This window comes from Didymosphaeria variabile (assembly GCF_027946475.1).
Source record: "Didymosphaeria variabile strain IMI 356815 chromosome Unknown scaffold_10, whole genome shotgun sequence".
Lineage (NCBI taxonomy): Eukaryota > Fungi > Ascomycota > Dothideomycetes > Pleosporales > Didymosphaeriaceae > Didymosphaeria > Didymosphaeria variabile.
Genome location: NW_026611629.1, coordinates 1,708,089 through 1,733,422, shown reverse-complemented (window position 1 = coordinate 1,733,422; position 25,334 = coordinate 1,708,089). Strand labels below are relative to the sequence as shown.

Sequence of the window (25,334 nt, the reverse complement as noted above, 5' to 3'; positions counted from 1 at the left end):
AAGTCTCTGCATTTCGCATGGAACATAGCAGATGTTATGTTGATAGGTTTAGGGAAATAATTCACTATCATTATGAATTTATGCACACATTTTGCTCAGCGATTGATATATATTGAGTTCATTTTGAGTTTACTACTACTATTCCAGGATGAATCATACAGATGCACGTGGCTTAAAAGATATCATTAAGTCACCAAATCCAATTGTAAACTTCTCTCTTGCCTTGCCTTCAAAGTTCCTTCCAGTCTCACCAGGAGCGAACGAGATATCGAAGGTCGTGACGATTCTTGCAAGTGTAGTTCGCACGTTTAGTAACGCTAGTGGCCTTCCGATACAACCGTAAGGGCCTGCGGAGTAGACATTAGCTTTGTCGCTTATAGTGAGGGTCAGATGGTAGAACTGACCAGTTGAAAATGGGGCCCATGCACTCTTTACTTTCACCATTTCTGGCGATGAGTACCATCGCTCAGGAATGAAAGAGTCAGGGCGTTCATAAGCAGCCGCACCTGCCACAAATAGACTTGTTAGCCACAGTATCGTACGTATCGAAAGTAGAAACTCACTTCTTCCAATGACATATTGAGGACATGAAACTATCATATTTCCTGGAATGAATATCCCATCGATAACAATTCCCTCTGGTGGAGTTTTACGCTGTAGCATTGACGGGACAGGCGGGTGCAAACGCAGGGTTTCATTGATAATAGCGTTGAGATGGTCGAGATTTGCGATCTTCTCATTGAGGACGTCACCACTAGGGTCGGTCATGTATGGCGCAAGCTCGTGTCGAAGCTTCTCGATCTGTTCCGGGTGCTGTGAGAGCTGGAAAAGGGCCGCAGAAAGCGTGGTTGCAGTTGTATCGCTGGTTATTGTCAGCTAGAATTTCAAGTGATAGGGAGTATATCGTGCTGGAGTAGAGAAACTTACCTGCCAGCAACAACGATCAGTTGTGCATCTCCCCTCAGAACGCGCCAATCCTTTTCTGTTGGCATTTCACCTTTATAAGGAGCGGAGAGTGCCGACATAATATCGGGCACATCTACCTTGGTCTGCTTGTCGTTAGTGTATCTCAAGTGTAGGTATAGTGACTCTTACTTTCAGCCGTGCATCCATCCGCTCGGCGCAAAAGTCAATGAAGCGCCACCAATCTCTCGAAAGTCCGGGTATCGCTGTTACGACTCTGAAAAACCAGACTGGAAATGCGTACGCGAGTGGCTCGAGCGCGTTATTGAGCAGTTTGACAGCCCAGTGCTCACGACTCGTTTCCAGCATATCGAAAGACCGCCCGAAAGCCAGGTCGCCCATGAAATCAAAACTGAACAGATTGAACCATTTCGTGACGTTAACACCTTCCCCATTCGACTCGACGAGATGGCTGATCAGCTTGTTGCGGTAGACACGAAGCCTCTGCTCATAGCCCCGAAGGGCCTTGTCACCAAAGGCTGCACTCCAAACGCGTCGCCGCTCTTCATGAAGCTTCTTTTCTCGGAACGTTTGCAGAGAGACCATAGGCTTGGTCAAGTCGTACCAAGCAGCTTTCGTGCATTTCGAGCCTAACCCATATACGACTTGCACCGCATTAGGATGAGAAATAGATAGATTGTTTGGTCCGATCCGTACGAAAGGGCCGTGATGATCGTGTAGGTTCTTTATTTGTCGGAATGTATCACCGTGCTGTACTTGCCACGATAGCCAGAAGCTTGTGACCCTTGCACCTGGGGATCCAGGGAAATTCCGAAGTGGATGAAACCAGAGCCGATATACAGTGCGAGCTCCATAAAGTCCAGCAAGGAAATAGCCTGCGAGGCCTGATACTTCAGTCGCCGCGGAAAGTAAGGTGACTCTGTTCAGATATGACAATCCGAGTGTTCCAAGAGCCGCGGTAGCCAATAACAGTTGTATGTAAAGCACAATGTGTAGATGATGCTCTCCTCGTAAAAAGTATGTCGGAAACGAAGCCCCTCCGCATAGTAATGCAGCATAATGAGCAATAGAGATAATCATTGCGGAGAGCTGCTTGTGATAATGCGTGGAAAGCAGTTTGCGCTCTGATACTCTAAACACTATTAGCCATGCCTTTCAACCAGATTGTTTGCACAGTGTGTGCCAGCGAAGCTCAGACCGGCACGTGCCGGGTTTTACCCCAAGGGCGAGCGCGAAGATTAGTATGAGGCAGTCCTGCACCATTCGGGTAACCGCCAGCCCCACTTTTATACACCTCGACTATTAGGGCCTCTGAAGATGTCGGGGAATGCCGTTTGTCGGCCCAATCCGATGCTATTCGTTGACTTTGGAGCATTCTCCACACGTGGAAACTTCCAACGGCACTCGTGCTTATAGTGTTCACGTATCCATGAACATGGCACATTAATAGATTTTGCCCGTACAAAACCTACGCAAGGTTCGAGAAGACTGTACTGAAACTCAAACTCTATTCTTTTCAATCGATCAAAGATGTCGCTTATTGTGCTCAACGGGTTGAGCAGCTTGGGCACTGAAGTGTCCAAGCGACCATTTCTTGCCGGAGCAATTCTATTTGTCTTCGGTTTTGCGTATTATCTTTTCACGGACTTCTTGAAGACCTACGTCAGGCGACCGTCACATTTCGTCCACAAAAGTGTGCTTAGTGGGCTTTTTGGGCGCAAAAAGTTCAATGCACCGCTCATAGAGCGCAAGCCAGGAGAATCTTACCGTGAGGTATTGGCACGTGGATCCGCGCTTGTAAGATGATTGAAATGACGAATATGGAATGAGCTTCACTAACATCTTCAGTACCCTGACCGGCCGTACAAGATCAAGCATTTCCCCGATGAGATTGTCATTCTTCCACATCAATGCATCGAGGATGTAAGGAACAACCCAGAGTCGACACTCAGTTTCCAGCAAGCTTCGTACGATTTCTTCCTCGGTGACTTCACCGGGATTACTGGTCACGAGAAGGCTACGGCTCTCACTATCCGTAGAGATGTCGGCCGTCTCCTTGATTCTGTCTATGAGATCGTCCAGGATAAGGCGCTTACTGCAATTCTCGAGGAGATTGGCCCTTGCGATCGTATGTACTGTTTTCGCCACGGAATCACTTCGCCGAGGCGCTGACGTAGTCCATCTGCAGAACCCACAGAGATGCTTTTGTTTCCCAAAGTCGTGAATATGATCATAAAGATCTCGCAGCGTGTATTCGTGGGAGAGGAACTCTCAAGTAATCCTGAGTGGGTAAGTGCTACCCGTCTCGAGTTTGCGGTATCTAAGCTGACGACTTGAAGCTCGAGGTAATCCGTGACTGCACTGGTGGTGCTTTCAGGGCAGTTCCAGAACTCTGGGAAATTCACTGGATGCTTCGGCCTTTTATTGCCTGGACCCGAATGCCGATGCTTCGCGCAGTTCGAAGGCATAAGCAAAGAGGCAAAGAGTCAGTTCAATCTTTTTCCCAATGCACTACTTAGCGACTGACCCACCATGAAATAGATTGCTTAAACCCATTCTCGAGACTCGCCTAGAGAATATGAAGGATCCATCGTTCAAGCCGCCCCCAGATCTACTACAACTCGTCATCGAAGGAGCGCCTGATGGTAAAGGACGCGACCTCAATTACCAAATGGAGGCCCAAATCGGCACTGGTCGAGCAGCTCTTTTCACCACCGCCGCAACTGTTTACCATCTCCTGTACGACCTGTGTCTTCGTCCTGAGTATGTCGAGCCGCTACGCCAAGAAGCTCTCGAAGTTGGTGAGGTGATGATGACGAGGCAGAATGTGGCTAAACTGGTCAAACTTGACTCTTTCATCCGCGAGGCTCAACGCTTCAACAAATTCATGTTAGGTGTGTATAAACTTCACGACAGCTATCAACTTGTCTAACTTTGGACGTAGTTGGAACCATTCGAAAGGTCACCAAGCCTCTGAAGATCGCAACTGGGGACGTTCTTCCGGTCGGAACAATGACCGGCATTGATACTCACTTCGTCCACTTCAATCGATCCCCTCTAAAGGACCCTGAGAAGTTTGACGGCTTCCGGTATCTCGATCTGAGGTCCAAGCCCGGCAACCAAGCCAAGTACCAGGTATGTGGCTAGGAATTTTCGCGCAATCCGCACATTCCACTAATCCATACCTAGGCTGTGACATCAGGCCCCGATCACCTTGTCTTCGGCTATGGAACACAGGCATGCCCCGGTCGCTTCTTCGCGATCCACGAGGCTAAAGTCGTTATCGCCCGAATGTTGCGAAATTATGAGTGGAAGTTGGTGGACGCGCCAAAAGAGTCATCGGTAATGAATGGATTGGATGGTATTCTAAACAAGGTTGATCCAAGCATCAAGTTCATCTTTCAAAAACGCCAGAAGCAAGAGTAGGAAGTTGTTCGACAGGCACATACAAGAAGAGTCTCGTCAGATACTATGGTGACATCTTGATATCAGTTGAGATATGCTAGAGGATGGACAGCTGTATCCTGTCTTCCTGAATGAGATAGTCGGCCAAGGTATATGTCCGAGTCACGAATAAATGTCATTGTGGAGTTTGAAATCAGAGACTTTTCGTCAAATAGTTGATCCTACTTCTGCGGTGTCCAATATGTGACCTGTGCACTCATGTTCTCGAATCTGAGAGGTCCTCTTCTGAAACAGTACTAGCGCAAAATGTCGAGAGCAGCGTGCACCAGCTATGTTACCTTTCCTACGTATCTTTTATCCTCACTCATTACACACCAAACTAGATTTTCTCCCACGAGGTCGAGACAGTTGGGGGAACGTAGTGTGTCAATCGTTACGACGCAGTGCCACTATACGACTCTTATTGAAGCAAGGCACGTACATCGCACGGCGTTGTGCCTTGGTATCTTGCTTTGCGCATTAAACAGGATGTGCACTAATTGGGGCAATTCAGGAGGTCGTCGAAGCTGGCCAATAACCTGTAACGGATTTGTGCTTCACGCGCATTGTGCAGCGTCTTGGTTCGTGTTCCTTCGCCGATCCTGCGCCACCTCCCAGAGGGGAAACCTCCAGAAATTCGCATGTCACTAGACCGAGTATGGAACTCTCCGGAAGGCGTGCAACCATGGGAACAGAGTGCACCACGTAGACATGGAGAAGGGCCGGGAAGTATCGGACACGGACAAGGCTTTTGCCCCCCGAACCGGCTCTGCGCTTTATTGGTGCCGTGCAGGCAGGGAAACTACCGTGAAATAAGGCCGTGCTCATGCCATATGTGAGGCCTGGAAATACACTCAATAGTTCTTGTCGGGCCGAATCCTTTTATGCATAGGCACGCTCCTAAACAGGGTTATGATTCCAAAGCCGGACATGACTACAGTAGCTGCTACGCTCGCAACTTTGCCATCACTCAAGGTAGGAATCCCCAGTGGACGAGCCGTAATCGGCATGCGGCGTGGTCTACTGCGATCGCCCTTGTGGGGTGGAATAAGCCCACATGTAGTAAGATGTAGAGAGCTCGATAAGAATCAAGTTGATTGTGCCACCATCATCAATTTCACAAATTTTGCGGCGATACATCATGTGCGGACTCACAGCCTGTATTGTCTTGCAGCAGCAATTGCATGGACCTCTGACAAACGACGCCCACACGAACGGCTACAGCAAAGTGAATGGATCCGACGAAGTCAATGGCAATATCAAAGGCCGAACCAGTACCCTCGAAACCGAAATCAACGACAGTCTCGAAATCATCAAGCATCGTGGACCAGATGCTCGAGGTGTCTGGATCAGCCCTGACCGACGTGTTGGTATGATTTTTGACCGCTGATCTCCTCTGGCAGAGTTAACGAATGAGATAGGTCTAGGTCACGTGCGCCTCTCAATTATTGACCTGAGCCCCCTTGGAAACCAGCCCTTCCACAACTCTCACGATGACGTGCATGCAGTCGTCAATGGAGAGCTCTACAACTACGAAGAACATAAGGCCCAGCTAGCCAATGAGTACGACTTTCAAGGGAACAGCGATTGCGAAGTCGTTCTTGCACTTTACAAGCATTACGGACTATCATTTCTACAGCACTTGAGGGGCGAGTTTGCGCTAGTACTATATGATGCGAAGCGCAACGTTTTGATTGCCGCTCGAGATCGGTACGGCATCAAGTCGCTATACTACACCGTACAAGATGGCCGCCTACTGATCTCTACGGAAATGAAGTCGTTTTTGCCGTATGGATGGAAGCCGGAGTGGAACGTACAATCATTAAGAGAGAATGGCTGGCGTTTTGACTCGAGAACCTTCTTCAAGGATGTCTACAAGGTAGGCATTTCATGGCTTCGTGTCTTGCTACTGTCCGTTCTGACCAGTATAAGATACTACCAGGTCACTATCTGGTCTGCAAGCAGTTTCGCGATCTACAGCAGAAGGTTTATTGGGATATTGAGTACCCCGATAAGGTGAGGATTCAGGAACGCCCAGTCTCAGAAATCGCTGATCTTTGTTGTAGAGAGAGGTAGACACACGCTCTGAAGAGGAGATTGTCCTAGGTCTGAGGGAACGACTGCTTGATGCTGTCAGACTGAGACTGCATGCCGACGTTCCAGTAGGTGTTTACCTTAGCGGCGGACTGGATTCCTCAGGGCTTGCTGGCATGGCAGCCCATCTCATCAGAACAGAGGGCGCCAAATTTGGGAATGACGCTAGTGGAGATACAAAGCGGTTGAAATGCTTCAGCGTTCAGTTTGACAAGGATAGCGGAGCAGACGAGTCGGGTACGTGGGCTACAATAACTTTCCTACAATTCACGAGGCTGACTTTGGTAGATATCGCCCAGCGTACAGCAGAGTGGTTGGGTGTGGACTTCATTCCTGTGCACATGGACGAAGCTGCTATAGCTGCGAACTTCGAAGCGACCGCTTGGAATAGCGAGGCAGCGAACCCAGATGCCAACGGAACCGGCAGGCTAGCTTTGTCTAAGCATGTCCACGACCACGGTATAAAAGTGGTCCTCACTGGTACGTTTGGAAACATCTATCCTATTCTTCGAGCTTTGACTGACGTTCACTTTAGGTGAAGGAGCGGACGAAAATTTCGCCGGCTACTCTCTCTTTGCAGCTGACTCATTGATGGAAGCCGACCCTGCATGGCCAGCATCCACGCTGTCGGAACCGGAACGACAAGCCGCCTTCCGCGACGCGCTGAAGAAGTCGGATATCTTCCGATTCGGTGAAGTGCCTAAGAACGTTTCTCCGTCAACAAAACGTATGCTGGCTAACACCAATATCGCCCCCACTCTCTGCACACACACTCCACTTCCATTCGCGTCATGGACGGACAAGTTTGCCGTCAACGACCAAGAGACCACCATTGCAGAAAGCTTCAACGGGCGAGTTCTCAACGACATGCAGAACAAATGGCACCCACTCCACACATCGGAGTATATCTGGAGCAAGACCATTTTCACAAACTTGATTCTTCGGTACTTAGGCGACAATGTCGACATGGTTGACCATGTGGAGAGCCGAATCGCATACCTCGATAATCGCGTCTCTGAGTACGCGAATAGCATCCCGCCTAGTCTCAAAATGCGATATGACCCTGCAACCAAAACTCTTCGCGAGAAACACATCCTCCGCGAGGCGTTGAAACCATTCATCACCGAGGAGATATATAGCCGCCGTAAACACCCGTACATGGGTCCTATCAAATACACGGCGAACGGGCCTTTTCACCAAGTCATCAAGAGGTTGGTGACCAAGGAGAATGTTGAGCAGCTGGGATTCATCGATTGGAGCAGGGTCGACGGGCTGGCCGAGAAGGCGTTTGTGAAGCATGAACATCTTGCGTACTTGACGGTTTTGAGTGTAGCACAATTTATTGTCTTCTCCCAGAGGTTTGGGGTACAGCGGGCGGAGTCTCTGTAGGTATATACTCTGAATAGGAAACAGAATAGCGTGCTCTTGAATCAAAGGGTTCAGGATCAAGGCGCGAATCAAGGGCGACACCAATCCACTCCCGTTTTGCTGTTGACAACCACTACATCATAACACATCGTCTTGCGTAGTGAATGAACTCGGACTTCATTTACGCACGAGCGTGCACTCGCGTAACGGACTCCCGTTGGAAGCTCTGTCGAAATTCTATCGTCTAATCTCCCGACACGTCTAAATCTGCTCATAACTCATCTGCTTCAATCGATCCATCAAACTCCGATGCCAATTCTCAATACTCTCAATCTTCTCCCGATGGCTCCTCGCCCCCGACTGAAAGCACACCAAGCCCTTCAACTTCTCCAGAAACAGCGCCAAGCTCCTCCCCCGCACAATGGCCAGTGCATACAACACCTGAAGCTGCTCCTCTGACGTGTCGATGGAGTACTGCCCCAAGGCAGCAGTCTTGCTATTGTCGAGGGATTTGAACGGTGGGCTTTGGTCGTTGTGCAGACTCAGTTCGCTGGAGAGAAGCTGTTGGAATTGCGATACGAGATTGCGACATATGAGGATGAGGAGGAGGGCGCAGCCTGGCCGGTATCGGCAGGATGGGCACTCGATCATCGTATTGCAGTGCGAGAGCGCGATTTTATTTGTTGAGAGTGTGCCGGATACAGTGTGGGTGACGGACGGTGAGGTTTCCGCTTTATTGGCTTCGAGTTTGTCTAAGATGGTGAGTGCATCCGTCATGCAGCGACAGTTGCCATCGCCTGCCTGATTTGATGCCGTTACCGAAAATTCGGAGAATGAAATTGTGTCTGCTTCGTTAGATGCTGGCAGAATTAAAGCTGACGGGTCGGTGTGCTGATCCGTAGGGCCGGGACAAGCAAGTGGGAGGCTTGGATCGCCGAAAAGTTCCGAAGATAAAGCTGTGAGCGCATCGTTTGCGTGGGGTTGTAGAGTATCTTCGCCTATGTGTGTTAATAATCTCTGGATATTGAGCTGGAGAGATTTACTTAATGATAGGTTTGCATTATCGAGGAACAGATCGTTCCCGATGTCTGGAAAGATGGAACAAGCACTCTCCCCCAGCCGGTCTTCCAAGCTCGCTGGACTTTCCTTCCAGAACGTGTCTAGGAAATCTTCTGTCGTTTCTGACGAGACAAATGGGTGTTCTGGCCACGGTAATATGTCGAGATCCGGCTCTACCGATGCAGTGGATGAAGATGTAGATAGGCGAGGCGTTGGAGGATCTTTGGAACCGGACGAGGATGGCCTTGTCTGCGGGGCAGAACTTTTTGCTTGGGAGTGTTTTCGCCATCGTCTGGCGGCACCACCTGCAGCATGGCCTCTGCTTGGTGGAGGGTATGTGCATTCTATGTTGTTTGATAGACACCCGGCACAACCATCTCTGTCTCCAGAACATCTGAGCTGATTTTGGTTAGCAACCTGGTCAGTTGGGAAGTAAAAAACATCAAATGAACCTTTTTCATGCGACATTCATTGCAGGCGGCATGCCGAGGACGCGTCCCCTGGGCAGTGCTTGCGCTTACTTGCTCCACAGATATGTTGTGCTCGTTGCACTTTAACGTAATGAACATCTTGATAAATCACGCTCAGTTATGACCGTATGCTTGGGAGTAAGGTTGCAGTTTGTTACTACATCTACCATGAGTGGACATTAGCCTACTAGACCGAGCAAATACCGAGCACCCTTGAGATTACTAAGAGCCGCACACTGATATCAGGGCGTGCTGAAACGAGGCGCCGGCGGTTCGCCCGGGAGTGCTTAGAGCATGTAGGCACTTGGGATTTAATCCTTGTAGCGCTTATTCCCCTTGTAATAGGTAATCTTCGTTGCACATCACTCCTCTCCACTAAGAAGGCCTCTGCGAAGAACACCATCAAAGGCAAAGCGCAGGATTTACGATCCAGGCATCCAACACCGACACGAATATATGCGGAGACTAGAGGCCCACTCCTTACTATGAGCACCTCACTTCGTACGAATGGTAGTTAAATCGGAAAGCTTATGTTACGAGAGTGGAGTCCCTCTCACCGGGTATCTGGACTGTATTCTCGCCGTTACGTCCGGTATACCGAGATGGCAAGTACGCTTTGATACAATTGTGCTGCCACAGCATCGCGCACATACCGGCCATGCAGCTGTACCATATGGATCGGACCGAAAACTGCTCCATGTGGTTACTCGATTGGTTTGGAATTGAAGCACGTATTTCACGGTAGCGCAGTAGGCGAGTTGAGGGGCTAAATCCCGGAGCAACCATGAAACCATAGCTTCGAGACGCGTCTTCAGACGTGATCCTCTGAATATTGAGCACCTATTTCTACCAATCGTTGTGACATAGAGTGTCACGTATACGGTCCGATATGTAGGTGGGTTATAGCAGAATATATGCTGATGTTGCTAACGGTAAGTAGTAAGTGGAATAGCCACGTAGACCATTTAAATGGCGCAACGGTTCGTCTAGCACGGCCCGTCCCACGGCACTACCGGCATTATAGGCCGTCTCACATCATATCCCAGATGGGGAAAACGCTTATTGTCCATCAACGTAAGCACCAGCAGCATCGTAATGAAAGACATTTAGAGGTAGATCGACATGGATTCATGGGTTGGGGAAGCGCTAAAGAGCCTCAGCTAAGAAATGGGGAGAGATTCGCGGGCTGGCCCAGAGTACATCGCAAGGCTACCAGGATCATTACCCGTTCCGCGCTTCCCCCCGCATAGCAATGGCTTCCTGCAGCTGCGCCCACTGCGTCTTCGCCGTGGCACTATCTATGAACTCTTCAATGCGATGAAGCGCCTTCGCATCTGGCGTGGCATGCAGTATGAAGACATATTCCATGTCGTAGCGGGGCCCAACGGTAGTAGCGCGGCTCTGCACGTTGAGTACCACCACATTACGCCCGGTGTCTGTTACAATGCTTTTTGTCTCCATCGTCATTGTGCGGAAGTGGCTAAGCACTGATCCGTAAGCGGAGCGAAACCTTGTGTGAGTACAGTGTCAGCGCTACACACGTACCTATGTACCTTGGACAAAAGAAGGGTAAATGATCACTCACGTGTTGTTGTCCATGGCCGGCCGGTCCATGGATGCGGGCCTAATTACGTGGAGGCAATCAACAGTTCGGATAGACAGCATCTTGTCCATGTCCAGGGTGCAGAAGCAGGACAGGAAGGTGTTCGCCAATTCGGCTAATGCCTGTGGTGGCGCCATGGTACTGGTAGTCGCGTATTCGCGTATCCGGTCGAATGCGAGAGGATTCCGAATTTACGTCCGATTCTATGGCTTGTTTTCGGCGGAACCTTGCTATGTATAGGCAAGGCTGCTCGTCGATGAAGACAAAGACGCCCGGTGATAGGCGGAATTAGCCCTGAAAGGCAACGCCCATCTGCGATTGCCCGATGCAGCACAGACCGTGCTCAGGGTGCGGCGCAACCTCGCACTACAAATACCATCGTACGTTGTCGGGCTCAGCCTCATCGGATCCCTCGTACCGCTCTTCTGCAATTAAAAGCTTGGACTTGAACATGGCGACCATCAAGCGTGACCATCACGACATCTACCCCTTCATCTCGCCCAGGGGACGGCTCGCAGGAACCGCGAAGGGCAAAAGTCTCCTCGTAACAGGCGGTGGGAAAGGCGTAGGCAAGGTAAGCTAGCCATTTCCTCATCCGTCCTCAGGCCCTGACACGAACCCAGGCGATCGCCGAGCAATTCGCTCTGGCTGGAGCTGTGCAGATCACCATAACCGGCCGAGACCAAAAGGCATTAGATGCAACTAAGGCGGAGGTCGAAACCCAGAATCCGGGCGTCTCCGTCATTGCGGTTGCGGCTGATGTGACGACCGAAGACGCTGTGTCCGCCATCTTCGCGGCCCTTCCTGGAGGCCGAGCCCCAGATATTCTCATCAACAATGCGGGCATCAACGCGGACTTCCAAATCGCCGAATCCGACCCTGCAAAGTGGTGGCGTGATTTTGAAGTCAACCTCAAGGGAACGTACCTCGTCACTCGTGCGTATCTGCGACTGCTGGATGGCAAACCCGGCACCATCATCAACGTTTCGACCAGCATCTCAGACGCCGTCCTACCCAACATGAGCAGCTACGCTACGTCCAAACATGCGGTGAACCGGTTTACCGAGTCGGTGCAACTCGAGTACGGAGCTCAGGGAGTCCGATGCATGGCTTTCCACCCTGGGGGCATCGCCAGCACAGGCATGGGGCAAAGAGCCCCGCTTCAATTCAGAGGCTCCCTATTGGACACCCCGGAATTGGCTGCAGGAACTGCGCTATACCTTAGCACTCCTGGGGCAAGTTACTTGAACGGTCGACTCGTGTTCGCCGATTGGAACATGGAGGAAGTGGAGAAGCTGAAGGATTCAATCGTCAAGGACAATCTGCTCGTATCTCGCATAAATTGGGGTCCACACATCAGCACCGAGATCGTGGGTTTGCCACCAAGGTCATAAAGAATTGTAATGGGAAAGCGTAATGGGTAGATAGCATAGGGGCGCTAGCCTTGCTGACCTATTCCACGCCTGGGTCACCCTCTATACGTATTCCTATGCATGTCTCAGCCTCTTAGAACTCAGCTCACTCAGCCTGTAAGAACTTAAATCACTCAGCCTGTAAGAACTTAAATCACTCAGCCTCTAAGAACTTAAAATCAATCTTACTCACCTGCGTTCAGCGCTCGATTACGTGTGCTGACTTGCTGCTCTTCCACTTCCCCGCGGACCACCCCACACGGGCTTCTAAACGGCGAGCTTACGCGCCTTGCTCGGATCACGGAACAACCCGAAATCCTTCTGGTGGTATTGCGTAACTGGCTCACGCCATCTGATCCTTCAAGCCACAGATTCTGTTCCGCGGAGTTTGCACTTTCTCTCTCTCTGAAGCGACTGTCGCATGGTGACCATGTACATCCTGAACATATCGGAAGACTTCCGATTTGAAGGGAATCATAAGGGTCGAAAGAAGGATCAGTTATCTCTGCTCAAACCCGCGCATATGTACATTCAGACGGCCTCTCGGTCAACCTATGTATAATGCATGACGACGGAAACTCAGTGCAGACTTTTCGGATCCACAACGCTCACCCAAATGTTCTCCTTGTTTTCACTGTACGCCACAACCAACTTTCCGTTCACCATTATAGCCGTGGGGTAGCTGAACATCGGTCTTTTCAACTTCCTTGTATCCGGAGCGATTACAGTGCTCGCATTAGTCCTCAGCACCCCTATGCCCGTGTACGTCCCGTTATCACCTCGGCTAGTAGCAATCGTAAGAGGCTGGCGAATCTTCTCCGTATTATTCCGCGGATTGTGAACCAGATAACGATCTCCATTAGGCAAAAGCCCAAGGTGCTGCTTGCTCCCCTACATCCGGGATATTGGTGCGGAAAACTTGATTTCCGTGCTGTTGCTCGATGTGAGGGTACCAGTTTTGACCTTCGCGCGAGGACGTATGCTCGACCCACACTGCGTTACTGATAATGCTTGAACCTGAGATGTCCCGCCAGAAACGCTCCCAATAGCCGCGAGTTTTGTTACCGAACCAGACTGCGTGCGTAGGCTCTTGCATATCGTGGGTGTCATCGGCAGCGTAGAGTTTGGTCTGGTAGAGCCAAGTACCCCAAGCTGGCACCTTTGGTGGACTCTTGAGATACTCCTCGATCTGCGCGGCGTGCTTACAGAACTTCATGCCATAAGTGCCGTATATCGTTTCGTTGAACTTCACTACCGAAGTCCAGTTGCTTTGTGATGTCCAACAGGGGTCACCAATTGGCTGTCCAGTTTTTGAAATGCGTCGTGCAAGGCGACCAGCCGCTTTGGTCCCTTTTGCATCATCACCCCAGCAGTAGCGAAGAGTCGTTTGCGACACAGCATATAGATGATCTTGGTCGATGGGTACCCATGCGGCGGGGTGAAGAGCGCGCTGCCAGATGCGATTGTTGCACCAGTAGGTGTAATTTGCTGCGTTTGTTTGGTTTGGGAGAAGCGCAGCTGGAAGTATGGAGTAGCCTCTGGACCAGGTCGATCCGCCGTCGGCAGAGGTTGAAAGCCATGCTTCCTGTCCTGTGGCGTCTTCATCTATGGGCGAAGTAGAGTATTGTAGGAATGTGCGCTTGCCATCGTGGTACAGCTCAGGATGATGAGCATATGTGCGATTGACTTGTGTGCCTTTGTAGACCAGTACCTCAGTATCAACCTCAATCTGTGGCCATCCTGCATATAATGTATCGTTGTAGTTGATGGGAGGTGACACTTGCCAATAGCTGTCCGGAGAAGGAGGCGCGTAAGCGGGGAACCGCTAACGTGAATGACGTCAGGGTTGCTACTGTGAACACATAGGGAACCATAGCGCAATCTGAGCGACCGACAATCGGTGTCGTATTCCAACTTTCGTTGAGTGTTGTGCGGACATTAGAGCAAGTACATGCTGCCCGTTGACGCGGGGCATCATCATCCCGGATCTGCTACCCAGGAAACCCTCACCCTTTGCTAAATATGGTAAGTCCTACCCAGTGGCCATCTGCAGGAAGGTTAAGATCCGTGAATCAGAATTTCTCCAGACGGTTAATATGCGACTCGCTAATCCCAGGGTAGACAGGGAGCAACGCATCTCAGGAACAACACCAGTATCACCAAGATAGAAGATCGTGTCTCTTACTCTAGGTTGAACGTGCTGAAACAGGCTCTGATTTAGTAACATTTTGACTTGCTAAAAGTCCAATCCGTCGCCGTTGTGAGAAAATGGCAACAAAACCACCTTGTGGACTGTCATTCATCGTCGCTATGAATCCAAATTCTGCCTCGTATTCCTCTTCTTCACCTAGTCCTCCTCCTCAATTGTTCCTCAATTGCCTCTTCCGGGCGCGATGAAGCACGACGAGAGGATTCGGGCGCATGGCCAAGTGTAAAAGCGTTTTCTCTGGTGAACGGTGTACGTCCACGGGGCATTGCACTCTCCGTGGCGGCGGGATGATCGGAACTCCCTGTATCAGGCGCGGAAGAAACTTGCAATCGATGCATCTCAGCTTCTAGTTCGTCTCCAGATTCATCGATGAAACCAGGCGTGATTGTAGGTTGTCTTCGTATAGGCCGGCGCGCATTCTCACGATTCTGCCTTTCTAGTCGCCGGGGCTCCAATTGATCTTGGAACATAGCGCGATACTCAGTAACTTCGGTGTAAAAGTCGTTGTCGTCCATCCACGAGAGGTCACCGAGTGGATCGCGAATATCGCCATGGATAGTACGATAGTGAGAGCATGACTCTGCATGCGCGGAGTTGCCTATAGCGAGGACGCCGTTAGGTCCCTGATATGGGGCGCTACACTTGTAGCAGAACGCGTGCTGACAGAGATTGCCTACGAGGAAAGTTAACAATCTTGTCTTCGGCTCCGATTCACAAAGCCACAACGCCGCTCAAAGGGGAAGATCATATCACTATGGGATATGGGGTATCAAAGCCGCAAAAGACCCATGGATGTCTGGAAAGAGGTAATGAACTTACAAATCATTTCATCGCATCCACCGGCTTTCTCAATGTTGGCTCCGCATTCTGGACAAGGCGTGCATATACGCGCAATAGTCTCCCTGCTCGCTGCCTCGCGCTTCGTTACGATTCTCGTGCGCTTGTCGTATGCCCTGCAAGTTTCGCCGTCGTGGAAAGGCACCTCATGAACAGTGCAAACGCGGAAGCCACATTCGTTGCAGCGGAAGATGTTTCCTTCAGTTTTCGTGTCGTGGAACTGGCCGGATTTGCATGCTTGAGCCATGCAGTCGCGATAGTTCGGCATCTTGCGCAGGGCGGCGCGCGTCATGACATTCTCGAACCTGGTATTTGGTCAGCCTCACTACTTCATGCTTCGAGTAATCATCGTCAGTCAGTCAACTTACTTGCTGTGTAGACCTGCGGAGATCTTTCCCTTGAGCTCGGCATACGATAGCTTGCGGTCGCATGTCGACGGGCAGCGGATACCTCCATCGGCAATCGTGTTGTCCAGTTGAGAGTCTATCCAGGCCTCAAGGCACTGACCGCACGTCTCGGGCTTGTGTTTGCAGCCTTCGATAACGGGGTACTCCTCGATGGGAAATCTGTCTCCGCAAGCAGAACACTCCAGATTAGCGTTCCGATGTGCGCCTGCTCCTGTGCTTCCTTCTGCTTCAACCTTTGTTCCTGCTTCTGATCCGGTCACTGCCTCCGCTTTCGCCTCTGCTTTCGCGTGTTTCTTCGACTTCTTTGCCGGCTTACTCTTTGACTGTATCCTGTTCTCTCCAGATCCAAGTTGTGTGTAGACTTCCTCCTCGAGGCCTTCGGAAGCCTCGCCATCGGATTCAGTTTCCGCTGCCAGAGCTGCGAATCGATTTGAGCTCGCGTTGGCGGACGCCCACATTGAGAACGTGGTCGATGACGCCCAACTACCTGCGGCTTTGGAGTAGCCCATGTCGGTAGGTATGCGCAGGTGCGTGCGGGAAGTGGAACGTGGTTGCGCTTGAGGGGGAGAAAGTGGGTGACGTTCACTCAGGCGGAACGTAAGTGTCCTTACACCGATGTTATGGTCACTCGACGGTATATAGAGGCTTGGCACCGTGCGTTGACGGCCCTATTTGCCGTGTTGAAAAGCGACGCAAGGGCAAGCACTGCCGCCAGGCTGTTCAGTTGCTTGTATCGTACTGTTGTGGGGCTTTATGGGGGTAACAACAACAAACGGCCATACCCACATGTGACTCGACTGGAACGCGACGGACGCGCTCAGGTCTTGCGGCAAGAACTGGACAGGGCTTTCGGCACAACATGTGGTAGAACATGGACGTTTGCCAGGATAGTCAACCACGGATCTCTTTCTCGACGCAGCTTTCGCGACGACTCTATGCCTTGGAGCTGTAACTGAACCCCTGCCCAGAAACGGCACTCACCACACTGCGCGAGGAAATTGGCATCCCATGGTAATCTGCGCTCTTGCGCATGTCTAAACTTCGCTCGCGCCAGTTAGAAATTTCGTTGGTTGACTTGAGCTCCGACACTTCGATCTAGCGCTGCACTCTTAGCATGTGAGTTCCTAGAGAGACAGATGACCTTCGGTTCTTAGATACCCAATTAGGAACATTGATCAATTCCAACTTTTCTATCTTGCTTGTAACTAATGGCTCTGGAGAACCTTTGGGGACACGATTGCCTCATGGCACCCCCAATTCTTCCTGATCACCACAGTTGCCGCGAACCTATGTTGATCTTTCCTTAGACAGATCGTCCACGACCAGAGCTTGCACTGCCATCACGATGGCGTCGTGACGGGTGACTTGGCGCTCATTATCATCCATATAGAACTTGATGCCCACTGCACCATGTTGTGAGCTCCCGACGCCCCCGCCCGAAATATCCTCCGCTGTGAAGCAGATCATAGCCGTTGAGTCCCCGTTACACTGACCCCAGTGCGGGCTCTCTTGTCCATCGGCTGCAACGAACTGGAGTCCAATGAGTGCTCCATCTTCAGCCATCCAGACTTTGAGACTCTGTAACGACTGACCTCCCACCTGCCACGTCTCGTGAACATGGTGCGGCCGAGACGCCATCTCATCTTTCGAAGTGTGGCCTAGGCTACACCAGCACCAGTGCTGGCCATTTGTTCCGGCGGAGTCTGGCGGAGTGGAGAAGCTCTGTGGTCCAATTGTTGTTGCCTCTAAAGTACCAGCCGCTCCCGGGTCTACTGGGATGAATGAGATTGCTACCAATGGCAGTTGCCCTCCTCGGGTTGCGTGACAAGAGGTCACTCTCACAGCCTCCAATGGATGACGGCAGTCCAGCCAAGAGACAACTGTGGTAATAGATGGGTATGGTTTTGTGCGCTGACCCCATTTGTCGTAAACTTCTCGTTGACCCAAAATCTTGCCGGCTTCAACAATTCGCCTAGGAGGCGGAGATGGCATCCAGTGGAAGCCATTGGAGTCGCGAAGAGCATCAGTGCCAAAGTTCACGATCGGTGGCTGATCAGGCAGGTATAAATTCGCATGCCCCATAAGGGTCGACTGCGGGAAGGCGCGATTAGGCCAATACCCAGCAATACCAGCAAGTATGCAATCTTTATCCGCGGACTCAAGGCTTGGGCAACGCTTCTCCCTGGTTGATGGGAAGCCGATGGCGAGCTGCCTGCCGCGGTTCGTCACGAATCGGCATCCGCTTGGAACATGTCCCTGAGACCAGAAGACATGGGTTATCCGTTCACCACCGCGTCCGTTGATGCTGAGGTACTGCATTGCATGGCGTCGTGGGCCGATTGCCCTTGCTTTCTTTGTAGCAAAGTGAACCTCAAAGCCTCCAAAATGAACGTCTGCGCCGATTGAAGTGATATCACCGAGTTCTTCCTCGCAGTCGCCAAAGATGATAGCCTCCAATGGAGCCATCTCACTGCTAAGAGCATAAGACCAGTAGCCAGCAGAGAACTCAGATATCCGCAAGCAAGGCGGTGGCAAACAATCTTTCCAGAGAAACTCTGCCGTTTTCTCACCGTATGCTATCGAATGGGAGCCGGTGACTCTTGCAAGACGTCCAGGGGTCAACCTGCCTCGAGGCTGTTCAAGCAGTGCTAGTTTCGCGATAAAACCATTCTTAGAAGTATGGGTCTTCAAGCCAACAAGGAAATATCCCGGAGACACTGACAAGAGTCGCTGATCACCCTCGGTCTTCCCAAGGATGTGGCGGTCTCGCTTGGCAAAGAGTATTTGCAGGCCATAGATTGAGCGCTTCACTTCGTCTTTGTGATCATTCCGTTTGTCTTCCGCTGAGGTGATGATGAATCCTGTTATCCAATCCCCGTGTGGAATCTGTATATCATCTCTGGACAACGAATGTTCCGGTGGCGTTTCCCCAGAAGATTCAAGCCGGGCCAATTCTCCACTCTGCGTCCATTGGACTGACAGAGTTGGGGTACTATATTGCATGGCGCGGTACGATGCAACAAGACACACAATCGCTGCTGTCGTGTCATTTGGTTCGGGAGCGACTAACACCGCTAACCGTGTCGACTGGACACCATCAAGAACTTCGGAAAGGTTGTGCTTCTGATCAGATTTTCTTGCATGATACACCACCGAGACTTGCTTACACAGGCCCCAAATCCGCCGTCGATTTGCCAATGCGTGTACTTTTCTTTTCTTATTTGAATCACTGGCACAATAGAGGTCTTTGTAGACCTTGGTCCAGTCGACACTGTTTGCGTTTCGATCTCTATAGTCAACAGGGAAATCAAACATCCATGGCATGTCTCGGAAAAAGCGCATCTTCCAGAAACTGTTGTCTAGATCGATTTGCTCTGCTTTGCGGGAAGCTTGCCTGAAACAACGGAGACTGGCCAGGTCTAGGTCAAGAATAATAAGTCGCAGAATTTCGAGTGGTACGTCTGTGAATGGATCGCTGCTGTTGACTTTACGAGGCGTTATGTCGCCTCTGCAGTTCTGGTGTGGATCCCTCCGCGGCAGTTGCGTGAAGTACTGACCAAGCCATGGGATCGAAAGTGGATGCAGGACATACTCCTCGGCCCCTCTCCGCGGTACCCAGTGTTGCTCTTGAAACTCCCCGATCGGTCCGTAGTCGATTTTGAGGTTCGTCCCCGAATCGTAAGGGGAGGAGGGGATCGAAAACCTCAAGGTCTCAAGCAGGATTTCCAGGTCGTACTTTTCTGGCGTGATAACCTTTTCGAGCAGCTCGAAGCACGCGGAGTGGAACGGGATGGCAGTCAAGGAGGGTTCGTATCTGCTCGTTGTACATTAGTACCAATGGTATATTCGCGTCGTGCGGTTTAAGCCACATGAACTCACACTTGCACCTGGTGTTCCTCCCCCGTTGGATCAGTTGCATCTACATATGTGAAAAAGCCATAGTCATCCGCTGACGCCGGTCCCGAAATGAAGACTCTAGGAAATCAGTCAGCTCAAGATTAAGCATTCTTTTTCTTCGCAAAAAGCATACTTCGAGTCCTCTCGGGATTTAGGGTTCTCAATGATGAGCTTTATATCATTCATCCACTCGACATCTTCGGACTTGACGATGTCAGGATCATACGAATACTCCTCTTCATCTTCGTAATCCCAATGTGGCTCCGATGCAACGGCGCCACAGAAAGCACAGTAGACATCAAAACTCATTATGTCACAATGCTGATGTCTTCCCAGCTTCTGAAGGTTGTAGGAAATGAAGTAGTAGCAATGAGGCTGATTGAGGCGGATGTTAACGAGTAGTGGTCTGTGCTTCGCTAGCAGCAGGCACCAGCAGGCACCGGCAGGATTCTGAAATCATCGGGTTCGTAATATAGCGAAGATAGCTCGATCCGGAAAGAGAAAGATACTGTAGGGGAAGGCATACACGGATTTCCTATGACTCCAAGCGCAGCTTCCTCATAGGCCTCCCATGCCTGCGCCAATTCGACGAATATACGCTCTTTGTCGGATTATGTGGTCGTACAGTTGGGGGCCCAGGTCGTCGATACCCTAGCAAGAACGTTTCATCTTCTTAATTGGGAAATCTTTGTGGAGTCGCAAAATGGAGATGATGGAGTTTGCCTTTGGTGGCATGCACTGTGAGCGAACAATTGAAACGTGACATCCTCTGGCGCTAATTATGTTAGGTTAGCGCACGTATCACGTGGGACACCCTCATCGGGTTTGTCGGGCGCCATCACGTCGCGCTTGCTTCTTCACGTACGACGATGCTTTCTCCATCATCAAGATAACATATATCATACATCTCATTCTCTGTTGTGAATCGATCATTATCCAATGAGACACGCTTGAGCGGCGTTTGAACTCGTCAAGCAGGCACGGCAGGGTTTTAGCTCGCTCGAATTCTCATACCAGTATGGAGCAGCGGTTGTTGTATCACAACGCATCGTAGCCACAAATATCACCCACCGAATGCAAAGATGGTGGCATGGTGTCCATGCCCAATCACACTGCCATGTGGGCGATGGTCGCCGACTTGAGCCCCGCACCCGGTTTGGGACGCCTTCCGAACAGCTCTTCGCCCACCCACTATCAGCTTACGCGAACAATGTACCTCAAGCAGCATCCGGCACAGCAACGTCTATCTGTGAACCGAAAGAGATAGATACAGCCCTTGCGGGGCAAGCAAAAGCAAAAGGGAGTATGGTAACCCGGAGGTCATGCAACAGTCGGAACTTGGGATAACGATTACTTGGGATAACCCAACACGTTGTTCATAGAAGCATACCCTAGCTGTATGCACTGGGGCACAAGCTCGTCCCTTGCCCGGTCGGCAGTTCTTACTTGGTGCTAATAGACGTTCGAAAGACAGCATTCTCCTACATTTCAACGACTGGTAAATAGCACGTTCGGCCATTTCACAGACATCAGCATGAATCTCAAGCAGACGAAGCTTTATTTCAACTCCGTAGTATGATCAAGATAGGAAAATCCAGAAGCATAGCTGTCAACCGGCGCCTGCTTTGCTTCGCAATGGGTCGACCTACATGTCGGCGAGCAATTTTCTGGGCGTGCTTACCTGCGTCCGGATGTTTTAAGGGTGGTGAGCCAGGCCAGTAGTTGTTTACCTGTACATGTCGATCAGTTTCCCTCATAGGCGCTATCGCTTTGCCTTACAAGGATCACGACCGCATCTGGCCAAACACACATGCTTGACTTCACCGCTTCGAGGCGGGCGCTCTTCAGCGACGCACCGCATTCGCTAAACTTGTCCACTCCTATGGGCCCTGCTGAGAAGAGCAGTCAAGCGTAATTTGAGTGCAGATGACATATATGGTATTTTCGCTGGGTAATGTCAGCTGGTGCTGCTGCAGCTGGTCAATTGTCGTCAATGGAACGTTTCATCCACCATGGAGCACCCAGCGACCAAGGTGGACACCACTTACAAGATCGATAGTCCGTCAGACAACGTCCCTTTCCATGATGATTCTCCCAGCACTCAAGCGCCGGAAAAGCTGTTTCCTAGCAACCAAGAGTGTGTCTGATCTGCTATGGGTAGTAAGTTAAGCTAACTGTGTTTAGACCGACATCTTCGAAGGAAGCTGTACACGATGCGCCAGAGGTAGTACTGGAGCCTTGGCTGGCTCAGCAGCAGCGACGACCTACTTCGCCTTACTCCATGGACGAGACGGTCGTGTCAGGCTTTCAACCGCTGGAATTCGACGAAAAAGGTCAGCCGGTTCCACGCCGAGTCTCAGAGCTCCCTTCAGAGAAAGCACCTAAAACGTGCGGCATTCCTCGTAGATATTTATTTGGAGTCATCATTCTCGTCTTTGTCGTGGCTACAGCGTTGGGTCTTGGGTTAGGTTTGAGCTTGGGAAATAAGAAAAAGAGCGAAACACCGTATGTCAAAGCAATACCTTGCTATATCCGCGTCACTTAACCACATGCAGGACCGGACCAGGCTATGTCGATCCTTATTGCGCAGAGAATCCGAGTTTCTGTATCGGCGGGGCGCTTGGCGCGGCATACTACACCAGTAACGGCACCTTCAATGGTTCCGGTATCGCTCTCGCGACCGAGTTCTGGAATAATCAAGAGCGCAAGATAATGACGGTGTACTTCCAACACTGGACAGGCGAGATCCGGTCGATACAGCTCACGCCGAAAGGCGAGTGGATAGGTGGAACGTCATCTGAGGTTATCGTCAGCGATGCGAAGAACGCAACCCCCATATCTGCCGTTTCGTACTCGCTCAATGACACATCGGTGGTAAGCGCATCGTTTCAACCGCACTTGTGGCAAAGCCGACTGACCCATCTCGTAGTGGCATATCTTCTATATCTCGAAAGACGGACGAGTAAAGCAAAAGGTCAACAGCAACAGCACGAACATCTGGCAAGATGGACCCCTCAACGCCCTAAATCTCACAACATACGATGCCCCCAACGTTGGCCTCCAAGCATGCTGGTACGGAAATTATTACGGCGATTCCGACGCCTCGAAATTCCCCACTCGCGACGGCAACAACGACACGATCCCGTTCAACGGTACCACGCCGGGTATGCACCTGTGGTACCCAACCGATGAAACGACCTTTCAGCAATATGGCTGGTATCAGGGTCAAGACCAGTGGCTCGAGGAGCAAACCTGGAAGGACATGAACACGCACGCAGGGGTTGGGTGCTACAGCTGGCAACCGGGCACTACGACATATGCTATGATGGTTGACACCCAAGATACAGCAACAATATGGTGGAGGGACACCAATAGCAGTAGGAAGTCAACTGATGAGCATCCCATCAATACGTGGGAGAACGCGACTGCCTACGCTATACCCGACGTATTCCCCAGCAGCTCACTTGGGTTCACCGAATACTTCTACACCCAGATGGCCGATGGCACGATCGTGGGCCACGATATAAATTGGGGAGCTGAGAACACGAAGGGCGTCGACGAAAATATGTTCACTGTGGGAAGTGCACGAGGCGCCATACCGGGCTTGAAAGGTACGCATATGAGCGTCACTGCTGTGGAGGACCAGTCTGGCGGCACAAGCCTGTATGTGTTCTATCAAACGAGAGGCGATGACTTGAGTGTATTCACGAGGGATCTAGACGGTGGGCAGTGGACACAGGGTGAACTGCCGATCCCCGACGCTTGATATAACAATTGCATTTACCATGTACCGAATTCAGAAGAATTCATGAAAGTCGCCCATCTCGTGACGCAACATGTTCCCATGCAAGAACATTGCAGGTTCATCTAAACCGCCTCAGACCTTCATCGCCCAAGTACCCCAAGGCAACACCGGCTCAGTCATCATACGAAAGGCCCGGCCACCACAGCTCCGACTCAGACTCGGACTCAGCAACCACCGCCGGGGCCGCAGGCGCCTCGAGCATCCTCACCCTCCCCACCTTGTCGGTGATCTCCATCCATCCACGCGCCGCATCCCTAAGCGCTCGATCCACCAGCCGCACCACCAGCTTGTCCATCGTGCCATACGTGACCAAGCCGCGCACCTCGCACGCGAGCTGCAGTTGGAAGTAGCCTTCCGCACGACTGAACGGGTCGTGACCGATACCCTCGTAGATCTTAGTCCAATGGTCGATGAAGGCCGTGATGCGCGGGTCCTCGAAGCCTTGCGCGGTAGTCATCGATGCGCGGCGGGGCATCTGGGTGCGGCGGCGGAAGATAGGGTAGCCAGTCGCGGTAGTGCGGAAGGGGTAGTTGGGAGGCAGAACGATTGTGGGCTGGGGGTCGTGGAACTCGTAGTCGTAGAACTTGGTGTTGTCGAAGACGCCCTTTTCGAAGTCGTGGGTGTCTTCCTCCTGCTTCATTCTAGCTAGAATGTTGTCGGTGATCTCTTCCTGCTTCATCTTGGCTAGCATGCCGTTGTACGCCTGGAAGGCGGCGAAGGCGGCTTGGGTCGCCGAGGGCGAAAGCATAGGGTCGTCAGAGCCGGGCTCGGTGCCGCTGTCTGTTTGTGAAGTGCGGTCAGTATCCTTTGTGTGCAGGGCAAAAAAGGCGGAGAACAGTGACAAATATACCGTCGTGGCGCAGGCTCTGGAGACCCGTGAGAACCTCATTGAAGCGCGTCATATTCTCGTTCGTGGTGGGAACGTTGGGGACGTTGGGGAAGTTGGCTTGAAAGTCGTGCGTCAGTATCGTTAAGGAGTGAAGTTCGAGTTGAGTCGCCGCTGGACATACAATCAGACATTCTCAATCGCAGCGCGAAGCTCGGTCGCTTGTGAAAGTCGTGAGGGTGGAGGCTTCTTTCTGTGCTGGTGAAGCCGAGATAGCGGTCGTCGAAAGCGTGACAGGTGTACGCTTTGGCTCGGTTGAAGGCGAGTGGATGATTCACCGGACTGGATTATGGACGCCAAGGACAGTTGCTCATGGACCCATAGCTGACGTCTGTTTGAAAGAGAGGGAAACACAGAATCATATGTGCAACATAACCTCTGTATTCCAGATACTCTTTTCTTCGCCAGCAACATCGCCGTGTATCCTCCGTCCATTGATCACTCCATCCGCCACCATCTTCCTAACCGTCGGCCACACAGCGATGCCTTAATTGCTCGTACTCACCGACATCTTCTCCGGCGTGATCTGTCCAAACGCATGCAACGTACACGTGCTCGACAAATCCCATTGCCATTCTCACCCCCTCCCCACCCTTTGATCCGCAATCGCCATCTCATATCTCACCGGATCTGTGCTCCCCGTACCCACTAGCTCAGGGCTCGCTCATGATGCAGCAGAAACAGCTCTTTTCTGGCCTTCTCGTGCCACGTCGTTGAATTGATCGCGTTTCTATCATCGCCGCTTTGGTCATATCGTTAGCGGCTGTCCTCAGCCTCAGTATAATGATTTGGTTGCTCCCTTGCGCTCGTCGTAAGGCTACTTCAGTGTTTCTAAGAATAAGCAATGAATCAAGATTCTTGTCGAACGTGCTTATCACGACCTAGGAACGGTAACCTCCACGAGGTTGTTGCTTGGAAG

The 25,334-nt window shown here is 51.2% G+C and overlaps 6 protein-coding genes across 6 annotated transcripts; 3 read left to right on the top strand and 3 right to left on the bottom strand.

The window, feature by feature from the left end:
- Nucleotides 1–6,621: 6,621 nt before the first annotated feature.
- N0V89_012611 (uncharacterized protein) lies at nucleotides 6,622–7,851 on the top strand (the record flags this gene model as incomplete). Its single annotated transcript, XM_056221332.1, has 4 exons — nucleotides 6,622–6,630; nucleotides 6,691–6,699; nucleotides 6,769–6,775; nucleotides 7,004–7,851. 4 exons carry the CDS (start codon nucleotides 6,622–6,624, stop codon nucleotides 7,849–7,851), a joined length of 873 nt encoding a protein of 290 aa, XP_056065319.1.
- Nucleotides 7,852–10,580: 2,729 nt separating this feature from the next.
- N0V89_012610 (uncharacterized protein) lies at nucleotides 10,581–11,024 on the bottom strand (the record flags this gene model as incomplete). Its single annotated transcript, XM_056221331.1, has 2 exons — nucleotides 10,581–10,869; nucleotides 11,020–11,024. 2 exons carry the CDS (start codon nucleotides 11,022–11,024, stop codon nucleotides 10,581–10,583), a joined length of 294 nt encoding a protein of 97 aa, XP_056065318.1.
- Nucleotides 11,025–11,413: 389 nt separating this feature from the next.
- On the top strand, nucleotides 11,414–12,356 carry N0V89_012609 (uncharacterized protein; the record flags this gene model as incomplete). The annotated part of the gene is made up of 2 exons (XM_056221330.1): nucleotides 11,414–11,536; nucleotides 11,586–12,356. 2 exons carry the CDS (start codon nucleotides 11,414–11,416, stop codon nucleotides 12,354–12,356), a joined length of 894 nt encoding a protein of 297 aa, XP_056065317.1.
- A 3,428-nt stretch (nucleotides 12,357–15,784) lies between these two features.
- On the bottom strand, nucleotides 15,785–16,615 carry N0V89_012608 (uncharacterized protein; the record flags this gene model as incomplete). Its single annotated transcript, XM_056221329.1, has 2 exons — nucleotides 15,785–16,495; nucleotides 16,610–16,615. The coding sequence occupies 2 exons, from the start codon at nucleotides 16,613–16,615 to the stop codon at nucleotides 15,785–15,787; spliced, it is 717 nt and encodes a 238-aa protein (XP_056065316.1).
- Nucleotides 16,616–22,436: 5,821 nt separating this feature from the next.
- N0V89_012607 (uncharacterized protein) lies at nucleotides 22,437–23,490 on the top strand (the record flags this gene model as incomplete). The annotated part of the gene is made up of 2 exons (XM_056221328.1): nucleotides 22,437–22,442; nucleotides 22,654–23,490. The coding sequence occupies 2 exons, from the start codon at nucleotides 22,437–22,439 to the stop codon at nucleotides 23,488–23,490; spliced, it is 843 nt and encodes a 280-aa protein (XP_056065315.1).
- Nucleotides 23,491–23,641: 151 nt separating this feature from the next.
- On the bottom strand, nucleotides 23,642–24,220 carry N0V89_012606 (uncharacterized protein; the record flags this gene model as incomplete). Its single annotated transcript, XM_056221327.1, has 1 exon — nucleotides 23,642–24,220. One exon carries the CDS (start codon nucleotides 24,218–24,220, stop codon nucleotides 23,642–23,644), a length of 579 nt encoding a protein of 192 aa, XP_056065314.1.
- Nucleotides 24,221–25,334: the final 1,114 nt, after the last annotated feature.